At 45.1% G+C, this 17747-nt stretch overlaps 1 protein-coding gene across 1 annotated transcript in view; it reads left to right on the top strand.

Annotated features, from left to right (window-relative positions):
- The window catches only part of LOC309567861 (carbonic anhydrase-related protein 10-like), a 756243-nt gene that overhangs the window by 540935 nt on the left and 197561 nt on the right, over positions 1–17747 (top strand). The window contains exon 3 of the mRNA XM_082273365.1: positions 2289–2431. Within this exon, the coding sequence (XP_082129491.1) occupies positions 2289–2431 (143 nt within the window). The remainder of the gene's footprint in view (positions 1–2288; positions 2432–17747) is intronic.

Genomic DNA, 17747 nt, shown 5'->3' with positions numbered 1-17747 from the left:
CCAAAAAGATTGTGTTCACTGTACCCCCCAAAGATTGTGTTCACTGCACCCCAAAAAGATTGTGTTCACTGTACCCCCCAAAGATTGTGTTCACTGCACCCCACAAAGATTCTGTTCACTGTACCCCACAAAGATTGTGTTCACTGCACCCCAAAAAGATTGTGTTCACTGTACCCCCCCAAAGATTGTGTTCACTGCACCCCACAAAGATTCTGTTCACTGCACCCCACAAAGGATTTTGTTCACTGCACCCCAAAAAGATTGTGTTCACTGCACCCCAAAAAGGATTTTGATCACTGCACCCCAAAAAGGATGTTGTTCACTGCACCCCAAAAATGATTTTGTTCACTCCACCCCAAAAAGATTGTGTTCACTGCACCCCACAAAGATTGTGTTCACTGCACCCCAAAAAGATTGTGTTCACTGTACCCCCCAAAGATTGTGTTCACTGCACCCCACAAAGATTCTGTTCACTGTACCCCACAAAGATTGTGTTCACTGCACCCCAAAAAAGATTGTGTTCACTGCACCCCAAAAAGGATGTTGTTCACTGCACCCCAAAAAGGATGTTGTTCACTCCACCCCAAAAAGATTGTGTTCACTGCACCCCACAAAGATTGTGTTCACTGCACCCCAAAAAGATTGTGTTCACTGCACCCCAAAAATGATTTTGTTCACTGCACCCCAAAAAGGATTTTGTTCACTGCACCCCAAAAAGGATGTTGTTCACTCCACCCCAAAAAGATTGTGTTCACTGCACCCCAAAAAGATTGTGTTCACTGCACCCCACAAAGGATTTTGTTCACTGCACCCCAAAAAGATTGTGTTCACTGCACCCCAAAAAGGATGTTGTTCACTGCACCCCAAAAAGGATTTTGTTCACTGCACCCCAAAAAGATTGTGTTCACTGCACCCCACAAAGGATTTTGTTCACTGCACCCCACAAAGATTGTGTTCACTGCACACCAAAAAGGATTGTGTTCACTGCACCCCAAAAAGATTTTGTTCACTGCACCCCAAAAAGATTGTGTTCACTGCAGCCCAAAAAGATTGTGTTCACTGCAGCCCAAAAAGATTGTGTTCACTGCAGCCCAAAAAGATTGTGTTCACTGCAGCTCACACACAGAAAAATGGATGTGGATCACTGACACCTGCCTATCTCCAATCCCACACCACACAGCAATATCGATTGTAGTTTGTAGAACACAGTTTCCCTAAAATTCAGCAGACTCTGTCCCTAACAGGATTGAGAAGAGATCGTAGATCAGGATTGAGTGCAGATTCACCCCACCCCCCACACAGCAATATCGATTGTAGTTTGTAGAAGACACTGACCCTATAATTCAGCAGACTCTATCCCTAAAATGCCTACAACTCGCCCTGCCTAAACACTCCGACCTGTCCCTCAATTCTATCCGGACACAAATGGTTTTTTCCTGCCTATCTGTCCCTAATCAGCAGCCAGCACATTGATGTGTGCTCTGTCCCTTAGCTAAGCAGCAGAATGACGCTGCTGCGGCGGCTGCCTCGAACTTATAAAGACTTGGTCACATGCTTCAGACGGCCAATCACAGCTACTAAGACATTTGCAGGCATGGCTGGGATGGCTTAAGGCACACCAGTTAAACGATTGTTGATTGGCTGTTGAAAGCCCGCCATGAAAAGAGCGCCAAAGCATGCAAAACCCGGAAATAAAACGACCGAACACGGATTTTTACCCGAACATACAGTAAAGTGTCCGTGTCCGTGTTCGGGTAAAAAAAATCCAATTATTCGGTACGAACACGAATAATACAGTCCGTGTTCGCTCAACACTAGTGGAGACACCTTTTTCCTATGATAACTCTCGGATGTTTGTAACCCGGGGAATAACTGTAGTGGGAGATAACTCTGTCCCAAAATGCCCTCCTAAAAAGTAAAGTAATACCCACAACAGATATTACGGCTACTAAAGAATTTAAGAAGCTTACCTAAAAAATTCAGGGAAGATTTACTTCAATTTTCCAACCATGTGAACAGTGATTTCCTGTTTATTTCATCTGCGCATAATATGGTATTCAAAGTGAACATAGTTACTATTTAATAAATGAAGATTCTCAACCCCTGTGCTAAATGAGCCTCATTGTGTACTGCGCACTACCATCTTCCGATTGATAGCTGATGATGGAAAAATAGTTCCCTTTAGGTTGATATCCACTTGCAACTTGCAAAGCTTTAGAGAATTCATACACACAACAATGCAGTTTCAATTGTATTGAACTTGTTTGTTTTATCTTGTTCAATTCTAGGTCCTGCATTTTGGGGACTGGTAAACTCTGCATGGAATTTATGTACGATCGGCAAACGGCAATCTCCAATTAACATAAACACCAGTCAAATCATCTTCGACCCATTCCTACCTCCACTAAGATTGACCATGGAAGGAAAGAAGGTATATGATAACAACAATATCACTGAATGAAAAAGCAATAACAAATATGTTTTACATTTGCTTTTCCTTCATGAACCTAAGGCAATTAATACATATTTTGTTGATTTTGTGCAAATGTCCCAATTGCATCTGCATTCCTACTATAATGATGCCATAGGTTACACAATAAAGCAGTTATAAATATAATTTTTATTGAATGTTCACAGTTAGCTCTCACACACGACTCAATGCCATACTTTGACAACACAAGACTCCATGGCATATATGGACCCAGAGCCAAGCCTCCACTCATGGTGGCACAGTGGAGCAGCACTAAGGCTAAAGTGTCTAAATTGGACATTCCATCCTCAAAGCAGCTGAGTAACACTGAGCCTGATAAAGTAACAGGCTCAGCATTACTAAGTTCCCAGCCTGGCCTCTGCACCTGTAACACAGGTAGGCACATCAGCCAATGGAAAGCCTGTGATTCAAATGCAGTGATCCGAAGACTGTTAACAGTGCAGGCTCCGTGTACCTGATCACAGTGCTGCCAGTCACTGAACCTTTTACACATTACACTTTTAACAGGTTCCATATCACTGAGCTGACTTTGGGAGGAATTCAAAAATCCCCAACTTGAGTGGTATCTGCCCCCAGCATGGCCCTGCATTGACCACATTTGACTCTATGCCATACAATAGCAAAGAATACACTGACAAGACAGTATTTATTTATTTATTTATTTATTAATTACAGGTACTTATATAGCTCCTTAAATTTACATATATTGAATACCACACATTCACATCAGCCCTTGCCTTTAGGAGCTTACAATCTAATTAAAACTACATAAACTGAACAGAGAGCTTTTTTTATTTATAAATTACCCAAAGTCTAAAAAACTTTTCAGGAACAAACACATCTTAGGATAATAGTAGAACTTTATCAGATCTATGATATAGAGATTAGCTAAAACTGACTACATAATCAACTAAATTCTGTTTAAATTATATGCAAAACCTTTTTTATTGCAGTAAACTACACATGATAAATATATTTGACATTGTTTACAAGTAGTGATGTCATTGTTTAGATTTGGTTAATAGTAATGTCACAACTAAAAAATTATAAAAACCTAGAGAAATTATGTGTAAGAGAAATTCCAGCCAATGAGATAGTGTTCAAAACTAGATACAGAATACACAAAAGTGTGAAAACAAATGCTCTGTAACAGAAAAGATTTTAAATGAGTTAAATTGGAAGGTGGTCCCAGATTAATTACATACCGAGGACATCAAACATGAAATGATCTAATGCTACAAAAGTCTCAGTCGGTGTACTGATGTAATGCCAGTGTGCAGAAGATAAGTGAGGCTTTTCCACTGCTAAAATCTGTGCTGCCTACTCGTGATCACGCTAGAAGTATCTGAATTGCAGAAGAGGGGTTTAGTTACCTGGAGTGACTGCATTGAATTGTACTTCAAAGGGAAACTGAGTAGCCTAACAGATAAAGTATAAAACCCATATTAACCAACTTGATTTAGAATAGTGACAGATGCAATATGAATGTTTGCCAACGCCATAGACATTTTTCATTCCTCACGTTTACTTAGAAAAGGTCTACTATGCAGTATGAAACCACTTTCAAGGTGAAAATAGAAATTTATGTTTAACCATACATTTAATTGAAAAATAAAAGGATATGAATTTGTTACCTCCCAATTCTATAATGTGTTAGATACTGTAGCTGAAGATCTTTTCTCTATTATCTAGTTTCTTCTATCCTACAGAAAAATCAATATTGTTCTCATTCTAGTCTCAGATGATATACTTGTTGGGAACATATTTATCATTAGCAAATGTGACATCATGTGTTCTATGAAAGTGTTCTTTCAGGTCTAATATGACTGTTAAACTTTCAGTTGTGTTTGAAATTCTCATTCATCCTTTCTAACTACTGGGTAAGGCCATTATTGAGTGCTAAAGGTCACTCAATAGAAAAGTTTTACCACTGGACTAATGTCTTAAAATGATTGTGAAAATAGTCAATAGAATTGATGTCCCCGTGCAAGAAACAATAATTGCAAATGGCAATCAATAGGCACAATCCTATAGACAGCTTTGTAATTTGTCAGTTTTTCACCTTAGCTTCATTCCTGGATGGAATTTTGGGAAGTTTACAAATACAGATTATCAATAAACATTAGTTATCTGACAGACACTAATATATAAATAATAACCAGGTCATTCTTATTTTCATAGCAGTTTTGTTGGCGGACAAAAGAAAAATGCATCTAATATGCTTTAATAATCCAGATTTAGTAGAACCAAGTAAAATTGCCTTGCCCTAAGACCTCATGCATATTGGACATTTTTACAGCTGCTGTTTTTGGCGTCAGACATTTTTTTCTACAGCCAGTAAACTCCCCAGCATGTTATCCTATGTGTCCATTCACACATAGGCGGTTAGCAGCAGTTTTTGGCACGGGCGTTTTCTGGCTGGAAAAAAAAACACAGAACTAGTGGGTTTTAAGAGGCGTTTTTCAGCTGTAAAAACGCTCTAACTCTGATTAAAAACTTAAAAATGCTGAAAAACACTGAAAAAATGCAGCTATTCTGCATTTACCAACGTTTTTGAGCTATAGGCTGTTGTGGGAGTATAGTTTTGCTAAAAAAAAGCTAAAAAAACGCTACAGCTGAAAAAAGCCAAAAAAACGCTGAAAAATGCTATTGCAAAAAAGCTGAAAAAACTCCTCCTATAGCTACAGCTTTCTACTGGAGTTTTGATAACATCCAGTGTGCATGAGGCCTAAATCTGAACTCAGGCCTTACTTTTACTCACAGTTGTACAGGCTCCTCTCCTGTACTGAAATTGAACACTCTAAGCTTTTCCCAGTGTGCATTAGGGACCACCCTGGTCCTGGCTGGATGTTGTCCAGCATTATCAAGCACTTTCTTCCTTTCTTCCCCATCCTGGCAGTCCCACTCCAACCCCTTTCTTTGATTGGATTTTAGTTGTTTCACCAATGGAGACTCAACATGATATGCGGGATTTACCACCAGTAGCCTGCATGCAATTGCAGCCTGCAAAGAAATGCGTACTGACAGACTGAAATCCACCTCTTAAGACATTTTGATATTTGCAAAACACATCCTAAAAGTTGTAAGCAGATTCAAAATCCCCATATATAGTAAGTTGTACTCGAGCCGATTTAATTTCATTTATAAGATAAGCCTAGTACACAATGGTATTTTTTTTTTTCTTCGGCCCTGCTGGGTTGAAAGAAAAAGAACTGAAAGCTCAGGAGGAGCCGCTGTACTAACTATCTGACGCTAGTACAGCGATCTCCCCTGCTGTTCAATAGTGTTCTGACGGGGGACGGCCCCCCCACCAGAACACTCCGGTCAGCAGTCTCAGCAATTGGCTGAGAGCGCTGATCCAAAGCCGATCGGTAGACCTTTTTCGGTAATGCCCCTTTGACAGAAGCCGATCAGCCAGCTCCTGTTGGAACAAATGCAGTACGCATAGGCCAAATGTCAGACGCTTTCTGTTGAACCGGTCAACGCCACCTGACATTCACCCTGTGTATACTAGGCTTTAGTGACTATTGACATATTAGCTGATGTCTTGCAGTGGCAGGAGACACCCTGGGTTGTTAAGTCTTTGGAGATGGGGGATAAAGCTAACCCCAGGCATCTAAAAAAACAGCACTTAAAGTAGAACTATACTGGATAGAGCCATCTTTTTGCCATCTGTGTCCCATTGCAGAGATTGGGCGGCACAGTGGTGTAGTGGTTAGCACTTTCACCTACCAGCAAGAGGGTCGTGGTTCAAATCCCAACCATGACACTACCTGCCTGGAGTTTGCATGTTCTCCCTGTGCCTGCGTGGGTTTCCTCCGGGTACTCCGTTTCCTCCCACACTCCAAAGACATGCTGGTTAGGGTTGAGCGGACACCTAGATGTCCGTGTTCGACGGGTTCGGCCGAACTTTAAAAAAAAGTCCGGGTCCGTGTCCCGGACTTTTACCGAACTTTTCCCGGACACCGAACCCCATTGAAGTCAATGGGGACCCGAACTTTAAGGCACTAAAATGGCTCTAAAACACCAAAGGAAAGGGCTAGAGTGCTGCAAATGGCAGCAAAACGTAATTAAGAGCATGGCAAGTGCTCTGCAAACAAATGTGGATAGGGAAATAACTTAAAACAACAAAAAAAAACAGAAAAATAAAACAATGTTCTTCTTCATCTCTGAAGGACGAGGCCCATATGGAGTAGGAGGGAGGTTGAGGTGGTGGTGGATGTGGCGGTGACATAGGCGTGCGCACAGGGTGTGCTGGGTGTGCCTGGGCACACCCTAATCACCTAGGGCACATAGCATTGCCAGTGAGGAGATGGGAAAGATCTCCCTGGGACCTGCTCTGCTCTATTTCTCCTTGCCTACAGGTACATGGCCCCGATACATTACTCTCCCTGCTGGCAAACACATGCATGTGTATTTCAACTTTGGGGTGCACACCTTAATGCAATAGGCTGCGCACACCTATGGGCGGTGTAGGTGGAAGCGGCGGTGGAGGAGGACCAGGGCCGGATTAACAGCATCATGGGCTTGGTGCTGAGGATTTTGAAGGGCCTTAGGGCCGTGCCTTGCCATGCACCCAGAGGAGGAAGGGTGCAGCCATGCATGCCTAATTCAACATGGGATGCTGTCTCTGAAGCCCATAAACACATCCATGCATCGCCAACTGTCCCTCCTTGTCCGGCCTTCACGCTGTGTGGGGAGGTTCTGAGGGTGCTGCCTGGGGAAGCGAGCATAGAAGCCAGACTTCTGTGTTTACAAGTGACAGAAGAGCGGTAACAGTGAATATGGCCAACCCGGGGCCTATATAAAAGGTAGGGGCCTGGAGCTGCAGCTCCAATAGCCCCTACATTAATCTGGCCCTGAGGAGGAGGACGAGGTAGCCAACACTGCTTCTTTTCACAAATTTTAAATGAGGGTACACCCCAAAAGAGTGAGAAAGAGCAAAAATGGAACAATGGGTGGGTAAGGTCGGTATCCATTGCTATTCTGCATAAGGTACGGAAAAGTCCCGTGGGATCCATGCCTGGTTCATTTTAATGAACGTGAGCTTGTCCACATTGTCTCTGGACAGGCGGCTGCGCTTGTCTGTTATAACGCCCCCAGCCGTGCTAAATACCCGTTCAGATAATACACTGGCTGCAGGGCACGCCAGCACCTCCAAGGCGTAAAGGGCAAGCTCAGGCCATGTGCCCAATTTGGAGACCCAGAAGTTGAAGGGGGCAGACCCGTCATTCACTACATGTAGGCGTGTGCACACATACTGCTCCACCATGTTGGTAAAATGCTGCCTCCTGCTAAGACGTTCCATCTGAGCTGCTGGTGCTGCTGTTTGTTGTGGCGTGCTGACAAAGCTTTTCCACATTTCGGCCATGCTAACCCTGCCTTCTGAGGTGCTGGCGGTGCCCTGGTTGCGTTGGCGACCTCCTCCTCCTCCTCCTCTGCCTTGTGCTTCCACTGTGGCCCCGCTGTCAGATGGGAATGCCAGCAGCATGGCGTCTACCAGCGTGCGCTTGTACTCGCGCATCTTGCGATCGCGCTCCAGTGAGTGAATTAAGGACGGTACGTTGTCCTTGTAACGGGGATCCAGCAGCGTGGCCACCCAGTAATCAGCACAAGTTAGAATGTGGGCAACTCGGCGGTCGTTGTGGAGACACTGCAGCATGTAATCGCTCATGTGTGCCAGGCTGCCCAGAGGCAACGAAAGGCTGTCCTCTGTGGGAGGTGTATGGTCCGTGTCCTCTGTATCCCCCCAGCCACGCACCAGTGATGGCCATGAGCTGGCCTGGGTGCCACCCTGCTGTGAACATGGTTCCATCTCCTCCTCCAGCTCCTCCTCCTCCTCATCCTCCTCATCCTCCAGAACTGTGCCCCTGCTGGACAATTGCGTCCCTGGCGTTTGCGTGTGCAGGAACCCACCCTCGGAGCCCCTTGCGAATGACTGCCCTGAAAGCCTTGGAAATGTTACCTCTTCATCCTCCTCCTCCTCCTCATCCTGTGCCACATCCTCTTCCATCATCGCCCGAATTGTTTTTTCAAGGAGGCATAGAAGTGGGATAGTTAAGCTGAGAACGGCGTCATTGCCACTGGCCATGTTGGTGGAGTACTCAAAACAGCGCAACAAGGCACACAGGTCTCGCATGGAGGCCCAGTTATTGGTGGTGAAGTGGTGCTGTTCCGCAGAGCGACTCACGCGTGCGTGCTGCAGCTGAAACTCCACTATGGCCTGCTGCTGCTCGCACAGTCTTTCCAGCATGTGCAAGGTGGAGTTCCACCTTGTGGGCACGTCACATATGAGGCGGTGAGCGGGAAGGCCGAAGTTACGCTGCAGCGCTGCCAGGCGAGCAGCAGCAGGGTGAGAACGCCGAAAGTGCGCACAAACGGCCCGCACTTTCTGCAGCAGCTCTGACATATCGGGGTAGTTTTTAAGGAACCTCTGCACCACCAAATTCAGCACATGCGCCAGGCAAGGGATGTGCGTCAAACCGGCTAGGCCCAGAGCTGCTATGAGATTTCGCCCGTTATCGCACACCACCAGGCCGGGCTTGAGGCTCGCTGGCAGCAACCACTCATTTGTCTGCTGTTCCATGCTCCTCCACAACTCCTGCGCGGTGTGTGGTTTGTCCCCCAAACAGGCAAGTTGTAAAACTGCCTGCTGTCGTTTACCCCTGGCCGTGCTGAAGTTGGTGGTGAAGGTGTTACGCTGTCCGGATGAGGAGGCGGTAGAGGATGAGGAAGCGGAGTAGGAGGAGTTAGGAACAGGAGGCAAACTGAAGCGCCCTGCAATCCTCGGTGGTGGAAGGACATGCGCCAAATTGCTATCCGCCTCAGGCCCATCCGCCACTGCATTTACCCAGTGTGCCGTTAGGGAGATATAACGCCCCTGACCGTGCTTACTGGTCCACGTATCCGTAGTTAGGTGGACCTTGGCACAGATGGCGTTGCGCAGTGCACACCTGATTTTTTCCCCCACTTGGTTGTGCAGGGAAGGGATGGCTTGCCTGGAAAAGTAGTGGCGGCTGGGCACGACGTACTGTGGGACAGCCACCGACATAAGGTTTTTAAAACTGTGCGTCTCCACCAGACGGAATGACAGCATTTCAAAGGCCAATAATTTTGAAATGCTGGCATTCAGGGCCAGGGATCGCGGGTGGGTAGGGGGGTACTTCCTCTTCCTCTCAAGTGTTTGGGAGATGGAAAGCTGAACGCTTCCACGGGACATTGTGGAGATGGTTGTTGGTGACCCAGGTGGTGGTGTTGCTGACAGATCGTCTGTTTGCGGGGTGGCAGGTGCCGGTATCACTACAGATGTGGCTGGAGCGGCCGAGACTGCAGCAGAAGAGGAAGCAGGATGAGCCAGAGACGTTTCTTGGTTTTGAAGGTGTGTACTCCACTGCAGCTCGTGCTTTGCACTTAGATGCCTGATCATGCAGGTTGTGCTCAGGTTGAGAAGGTTCATGCCTCGCTTCAAGCTCTGATTGCACAGGGTGCAAACCACTCGTGTCCTGTCATCAGCACATTTTCTAAAGAACTTCCACGCTAGAGAACTCCTTTGAGCTGACTTTGGTGCGCTCGTTCCCTTGCTGCGTTGGGCAGTAGCGGGCGTAGTGTCTAGGGCACGGCCGCTCCGCTTCTGCACCCTGCTCCCTCTTCTGCTGTGCTGGTGGCTCTGTGCGACCACCGCCTCTTCCTCCAAACTACTCAGTTCACCTGCATGACGTTCATTCCATGTGGGGTCGAGGACCTCATCGTCCTCCACATCATCTTCCACCCAGTCTTCACCCCTGCCCTCCTTGTCGGTCTCCACAATGCTGAACGCCGCAGCAGTTGGCACCTGCGTTTCGTCATCATCGGAGACGTGCTGCGATGATCCTTGCATGTACTCATCTTGAGAAATAAGTGGTTGGGCATCGCTGCACTCAATCTCTTCCACTTCTGGGGCAGGGCTAGGTGGATGGCCCTGGGAAACCCTGCTGACAGAGTCCTCAAAAAGAATAAGAGACTGCTGTATGGCTTGGGGCTCAGACTGCTGGCCTGATTTGCAAGGGGGTGAGGTGAAAGACGGTTGGACATTGGCTGCAGGTGCCAACTCTGACCTTTCTGCAGTAGACTGGGTGGGAGACAATGTGAAGGAACTGGAGGCACTGTCAGCAGCAAACCAATCTACTATCGCCTCAACTTGTTCTGGCCTCATCACTTCTAGGGGCGTTTGATGCCCTACCAAATACTGATGCAGGTTCTGTCGCCTACTCACACTTGAGGAAGGTGTTTCACTTGTGCGTGTAGCTGGCACAGATCGACCATGTCCTCTCCTTGCAACAGGAGCTCTACCAGCAGCACCACGACCCAGGCCACGGCCCTTATTTGACGGTCTCCTCATATTTCTGTAATTTAAGATCTTGCCCTAGAAAGGTTTTTATTGAATAGCGGAATAGAAAATATGATCCAAAAAAAGTGTATGTATATCACACGTACACAACCACACTAGGCCCCAATTACTATTGTTTGTACCCCTAAAAGGCTAGATGAGGAGTAGGGGGGGTATGGAACAGGCAGCACCCTCAAACCTTCAGAAGTATGAGATGAACCCCAACAACTTGGAAAGGTGGATCTCTCTCACACGTACCGACACAGACTATCCCGCAATTCAATTGATCCTCAAAGGTTTTTATTGAATAGCGGAATAGGAAATATGATCAAAAAAAGTGTATGTATCTCGCACGTACACAACCACACTAGGCCCCAATTACTATTGTTTGTACCCCTAAAAGGCTAGATGAGGAGTAGGGGGGGTATGGAACAGGCAGCACCCTCAAACCTTCAGAAGTATGAGATGAACCCCAACAACTTGGAAAGGTGGATCTCTCTCACACGTACCGACACAGACTATCCCGCAATTCAATTGATCCTCAAAGGTTTTTATTGAATAGCGGAATAGGAAATATGATCAAAAAAAGTGTATGTATCTCGCACGTACACAACCACACTAGGCCCCAATTACTATTGTTTGTACCCCTAAAAGGCTAGATGAGGAGTAGGGGGGGTATGGAACAGGCAGCACCCTCAAACCTTCAGAAGTATGAGATGAACCCCAACAACTTGGAAAGGTGGATCTCTCTCACACGTACCGACACAGACTATCCCGCAATTCAATTGATCCTCAAAGGTTTTTATTGAATAGCGGAATAGGAAATATGATCAAAAAAAGTGTATGTATCTCGCACGTACACAACCACACTAGGCCCCAATTACTATTGTTTGTACTCCTAAAAGGCTAGATGAGGAGTAGGGGGGGTATGGAACAGGCAGCACCCTCAAACCTTCAGAAGTATGAGATGAACCCCAACAACTTGGAAAGGTGGATCTCTCTCACACGTACCGACACAGACTATCCCGCAATTCAATTGATCCTCAAAGGTTTTTATTGAATAGCGGAATAGGAAATATGATCAAAAAAAGTGTATGTATCTCGCACGTACACAACCACACTAGGCCCCAATTACTATTGTTTGTACCCCTAAAAGGCTAGATGAGGAGTAGGGGGGGTATGGAACAGGCAGCACCCTCAAACCTTCAGAAGTATGAGATGAACCCCAACAACTTGGAAAGGTGGATCTCTCTCACACGTACCGACACAGACTATCCCGCAATTCAATTGATCCTCAAAGGTTTTTATTGAATAGCGGAATAGGAAATATGATCAAAAAAAGTGTATGTATCTCGCACGTACACAACCACACTAGGCCCCAATTACTATTGTTTGTACCCCTAAAAGGCTAGATGAGGAGTAGGGGGGGTATGGAACAGGCAGCACCCTCAAACCTTCAGAAGTATGAGATGAACCCCAACAACTTGGAAAGGTGGATCTCTCTCACACGTACCGACACAGACTATCCCGCAATTCAATTGATCCTCAAAGGTTTTTATTGAATAGCGGAATAGGAAATATGATCAAAAAAAGTGTATGTATCTCGCACGTACACAACCACACTAGGCCCCAATTACTATTGTTTGTACCCCTAAAAGGCTAGATGAGGAGTAGGGGGGGTATGGAACAGGCAGCACCCTCAAACCTTCAGAAGTATGAGATGAACCCCAACAACTTGGAAAGGTGGATCTCTCTCACACGTACCGACACAGACTATCCCGCAATTCAATTGATCCTCAAAGGTTTTTATTGAATAGCGGAATAGGAAATATGATCAAAAAAAGTGTATGTATCTCGCACGTACACAACCACACTAGGCCCCAATTACTATTGTTTGTACCCCTAAAAGGCTAGATGAGGAGTAGGGGGGGTATGGAACAGGCAGCACCCTCAAACCTTCAGAAGTATGAGATGAACCCCAACAACTTGGAAAGGTGGATCTCTCTCACACGTACCGACACAGACTATCCCGCAATTCAATTGATCCTCAAAGGTTTTTATTGAATAGCGGAATAGGAAATATGATCAAAAAAAGTGTATGTATCTCGCACGTACACAACCACACTAGGCCCCAATTACTATTGTTTGTACCCCTAAAAGGCTAGATGAGGAGTAGGGGGGGTATGGAACAGGCAGCACCCTCAAACCTTCAGAAGTATGAGATGAACCCCAACAACTTGGAAAGGTGGATCTCTCTCACACGTACCGACACAGACTATCCCGCAATTCAATTGATCCTCAAAGGTTTTTATTGAATAGCGGAATAGGAAATATGATCAAAAAAAGTGTATGTATCTCGCACGTACACAACCACACTAGGCCCCAATTACTATTGTTTGTACCCCTAAAAGGCTAGATGAGGAGTAGGGGGGGTATGGAACAGGCAGCACCCTCAAACCTTCAGAAGTATGAGATGAACCCCAACAACTTGGAAAGGTGGATCTCTCTCACACGTACCGACACAGACTATCCCGCAATTCAATTGATCCTCAAAGGTTTTTATTGAATAGCGGAATAGGAAATATGATCAAAAAAAGTGTATGTATCTCGCACGTACACAACCACACTAGGCCCCAATTACTATTGTTTGTACCCCTAAAAGGCTAGATGAGGAGTAGGGGGGGTATGGAACAGGCAGCACCCTCAAACCTTCAGAAGTATGAGATGAACCCCAACAACTTGGAAAGGTGGATCTCTCTCACACGTACCGACACAGACTATCCCGCAATTCAATTGATCCTCAAAGGTTTTTATTGAATAGCGGAATAGGAAATATGATCAAAAAAAGTGTATGTATCTCGCACGTACACAACCACACTAGGCCCCAATTACTATTGTTTGTACCCCTAAAAGGCTAGATGAGGAGTAGGGGGGGTATGGAACAGGCAGCACCCTCAAACCTTCAGAAGTATGAGATGAACCCCAACAACTTGGAAAGGTGGATCTCTCTCACACGTACCGACACAGACTATCCCGCAATTCAATTGATCCTCAAAGGTTTTTATTGAATAGCGGAATAGGAAATATGATCAAAAAAAGTGTATGTATCTCGCACGTACACAACCACACTAGGCCCCAATTACTATTGTTTGTACCCCTAAAAGGCTAGATGAGGAGTAGGGGGGGTATGGAACAGGCAGCACCCTCAAACCTTCAGAAGTATGAGATGAACCCCAACAACTTGGAAAGGTGGATCTCTCTCACACGTACCAACACAGACTATCCCCCAATTTAACTGATCCCCAAAGGTTTTTGATTAAATAGCGGAATAGAAAATATGATCCCAAAAAAGTGTATGTATATCACACGTACACAACCACACTAGGCCCCAATTACTATTGTTTGTACCCCTAAAAGGCTAGGAGTAGGGGGAGTATGGAACAGGCAGCACCCTCAAACCTTCAGAAGTATGAGATGAACCCCAACAACTTGGAAAGGTGGATCTCTCTCACACGTACCAACACAGACTATCCCCCAATTTAACTGATCCCCAAAGGTTTTTGATTAAATAGCGGAATAGAAAATATGATCCCAAAAAAGTGTATGTATATCACACGTACACAACCACACTAGGCCCCAATTACTATTGTTTGTACCCCTAAAAGGCTAGGAGTAGGGGGAGTATGGAACAGGCAGCACCCTCAAACCTTCAGAAGTATGAGATGAACCTCAACAACTTGGAAAGGTGGATCTCTCTCACACGTACCAACACAGACTATCCCCCAATTTAACTGATCCCCAAAGGTTTTTGATTAAATAGCGGAATAGAAAATATGATCCCAAAAAAGTGTATGTATATCACACGTACACAACCACACTAGGCCCCAATTACTATTGTTTGTACCCCTAAAAGGCTAGGAGTAGGGGGAGTATGGAACAGGCAGCACCCTCAAACCTTCAGAAGTATGAGATGAACCCCAACAACTTGGAAAGGTGGATCTCTCTCACACGTACCAACACAGACTATCCCCCAATTTAACTGATCCCCAAAGGTTTTTGATTAAATAGCGGAATAGAAAATATGATCCCAAAAAAGTGTATGTATATCACACGTACACAACCACACTAGGCCCCAATTACTATTGTTTGTACCCCTAAAAGGCTAGGAGTAGGGGGGGTATGGAACAGGCAGCACCCTCAAACCTTCAGAAGTATGAGATGAACCCCAACAACTTGGAAAGGTGGATCTCTCTCACACGTACCAACACAGACTATCCCCCAATTTAACTGATCCCCAAAGGTTTTTGATTAAATAGCGGAATAGAAAATATGATCCCAAAAAAGTGTATGTATATCACACGTACACAACCACACTAGGCCCCAATTACTATTGTTTGTACCCCTAAAAGGCTAGGAGTAGGGGGAGTATGGAACAGGCAGCACCCTCAAACCTTCAGAAGTATGAGATGAACCCCAACAACTTGGAAAGGTGGATCTCTCTCACACGTACCAACACAGACTATCCCCCAATTTAACTGATCCCCAAAGGTTTTTGATTAAATAGCGGAATAGAAAATATGATCCCAAAAAAGTGTATGTATATCACACGTACACAACCACACTAGGCCCCAATTACTATTGTTTGTACCCCTAAAAGGCTAGGAGTAGGGGGAGTATGGAACAGGCAGCACCCTCAAACCTTCAGAAGTATGAGATGAACCCCAACAACTTGGAAAGGTGGATCTCTCTCACACGTACCAACACAGACTATCCCCCAATTTAACTGATCCCCAAAGGTTTTTGATTAAATAGCGGAATAGAAAATATGATCCCAAAAAAGTGTATGTATATCACACGTACACAACCACACTAGGCCCCAATTACTATTGTTTGTACACCTAAAAGGCTAGGAGTAGGGGGAGTATGGAACAGGCAGCACCCTCAAACCTTCAGAAGTATGAGATGAACCTCAACAACTTGGAAAGGTGGATCTCTCTCACACGTACCAACACAGACTATCCCCCAATTTAACTGATCCCCAAAGGTTTTTGATTAAATAGCGGAATAGAAAATATGATCCCAAAAAAGTGTATGTATATCACACGTACACAACCACACTAGGCCCCAATTACTATTGTTTGTACCCCTAAAAGGCTAGGAGTAGGGGGAGTATGGAACAGGCAGCACCCTCAAACCTTCAGAAGTATGAGATGAACCCCAACAACTTGGAAAGGTGGATCTCTCTCACACGTACCAACACAGACTATCCCCCAATTTAACTGATCCCCAAAGGTTTTTGATTAAATAGCGGAATAGAAAATATGATCCCAAAAAAGTGTATGTATATCACACGTACACAACCACACTAGGCCCCAATTACTATTGTTTGTACCCCTAAAAGGCTAGGAGTAGGGGGAGTATGGAACAGGCAGCACCCTCAAACCTTCAGAAGTATGAGATGAACCTCAACAACTTGGAAAGGTGGATCTCTCTCACACGTACCAACACAGACTATCCCCCAATTTAACTGATCCCCAAAGGTTTTTGATTAAATAGCGGAATAGAAAATATGATCCCAAAAAAGTGTATGTATATCACACGTACACAACCACACTAGGCCCCAATTACTATTGTTTGTACCCCTAAAAGGCTAGGAGTAGGGGGAGTATGGAACAGGCAGCACCCTCAAACCTTCAGAAGTATGAGATGAACCCCAACAACTTGGAAAGGTGGATCTCTCTCACACGTACCAACACAGACTATCCCCCAATTTAACTGATCCCCAAAGGTTTTTGATTAAATAGCGGAATAGAAAATATGATCCCAAAAAAGTGTATGTATATCACACGTACACAACCACACTAGGCCCCAATTACTATTGTTTGTACCCCTAAAAGGCTAGGAGTAGGGGGAGTATGGAACAGGCAGCACCCTCAAACCTTCAGAAGTATGAGATGAACCTCAACAACTTGGAAAGGTGGATCTCTCTCACACGTACCAACACAGACTATCCCCCAATTTAACTGATCCCCAAAGGTTTTTGATTAAATAGCGGAATAGAAAATATGATCCCAAAAAAGTGTATGTATATCACACGTACACAACCACACTAGGCCCCAATTACTATTGTTTGTACCCCTAAAAGGCTAGGAGTAGGGGGAGTATGGAACAGGCAGCACCCTCAAACCTTCAGAAGTATGAGATGAACCCCAACAACTTGGAAAGGTGGATCTCTCTCACACGTACCAACACAGACTATCCCCCAATTTAACTGATCCCCAAAGGTTTTTGATTAAATAGCGGAATAGAAAATATGATCCCAAAAAAGTGTATGTATATCACACGTACACAACCACACTAGGCCCCAATTACTATTGTTTGTACCCCTAAAAGGCTAGGAGTAGGGGGAGTATGGAACAGGCAGCACCCTCAAACCTTCAGAAGTATGAGATGAACCCCAACAACTTGGAAAGGTGGATCTCTCTCACACGTACCAACACAGACTATCCCCCAATTTAACTGATCCCCAAAGGTTTTTGATTAAATAGCGGAATAGAAAATATGATCCCAAAAAAGTGTATGTATATCACACGTACACAACCACACTAGGCCCCAATTACTATTGTTTGTACCCCTAAAAGGCTAGATGAGGAGTAGGGGGAGTATGGAACAGGCAGCACCCTCAAACCTTCAGTATGAGATTGTGTTCACTGTACCCCACAAAGATTGAGTTCACTGCACCCCACAATGATTGTGTTCACTGCACCCCACAAAGATTGTGTTCACTGCACCTCACAAAGATTGTGTTCACTGTACCCCCCAAAGATTGTGTTCACTGCACCCCACAAAGATTCTGTTCACTGTACCCCACAAAGATTGTGTTCACTGCAC

Source organism: Pelophylax lessonae, assembly GCF_965119305.1.
Source record: "Pelophylax lessonae genome assembly, chromosome: 12".
Lineage (NCBI taxonomy): Eukaryota > Metazoa > Chordata > Amphibia > Anura > Ranidae > Pelophylax > Pelophylax lessonae.
The sequence above is the reverse complement of the archived record's forward strand: the minus strand, read 5'-3'. Positions and strand labels throughout refer to the sequence as shown.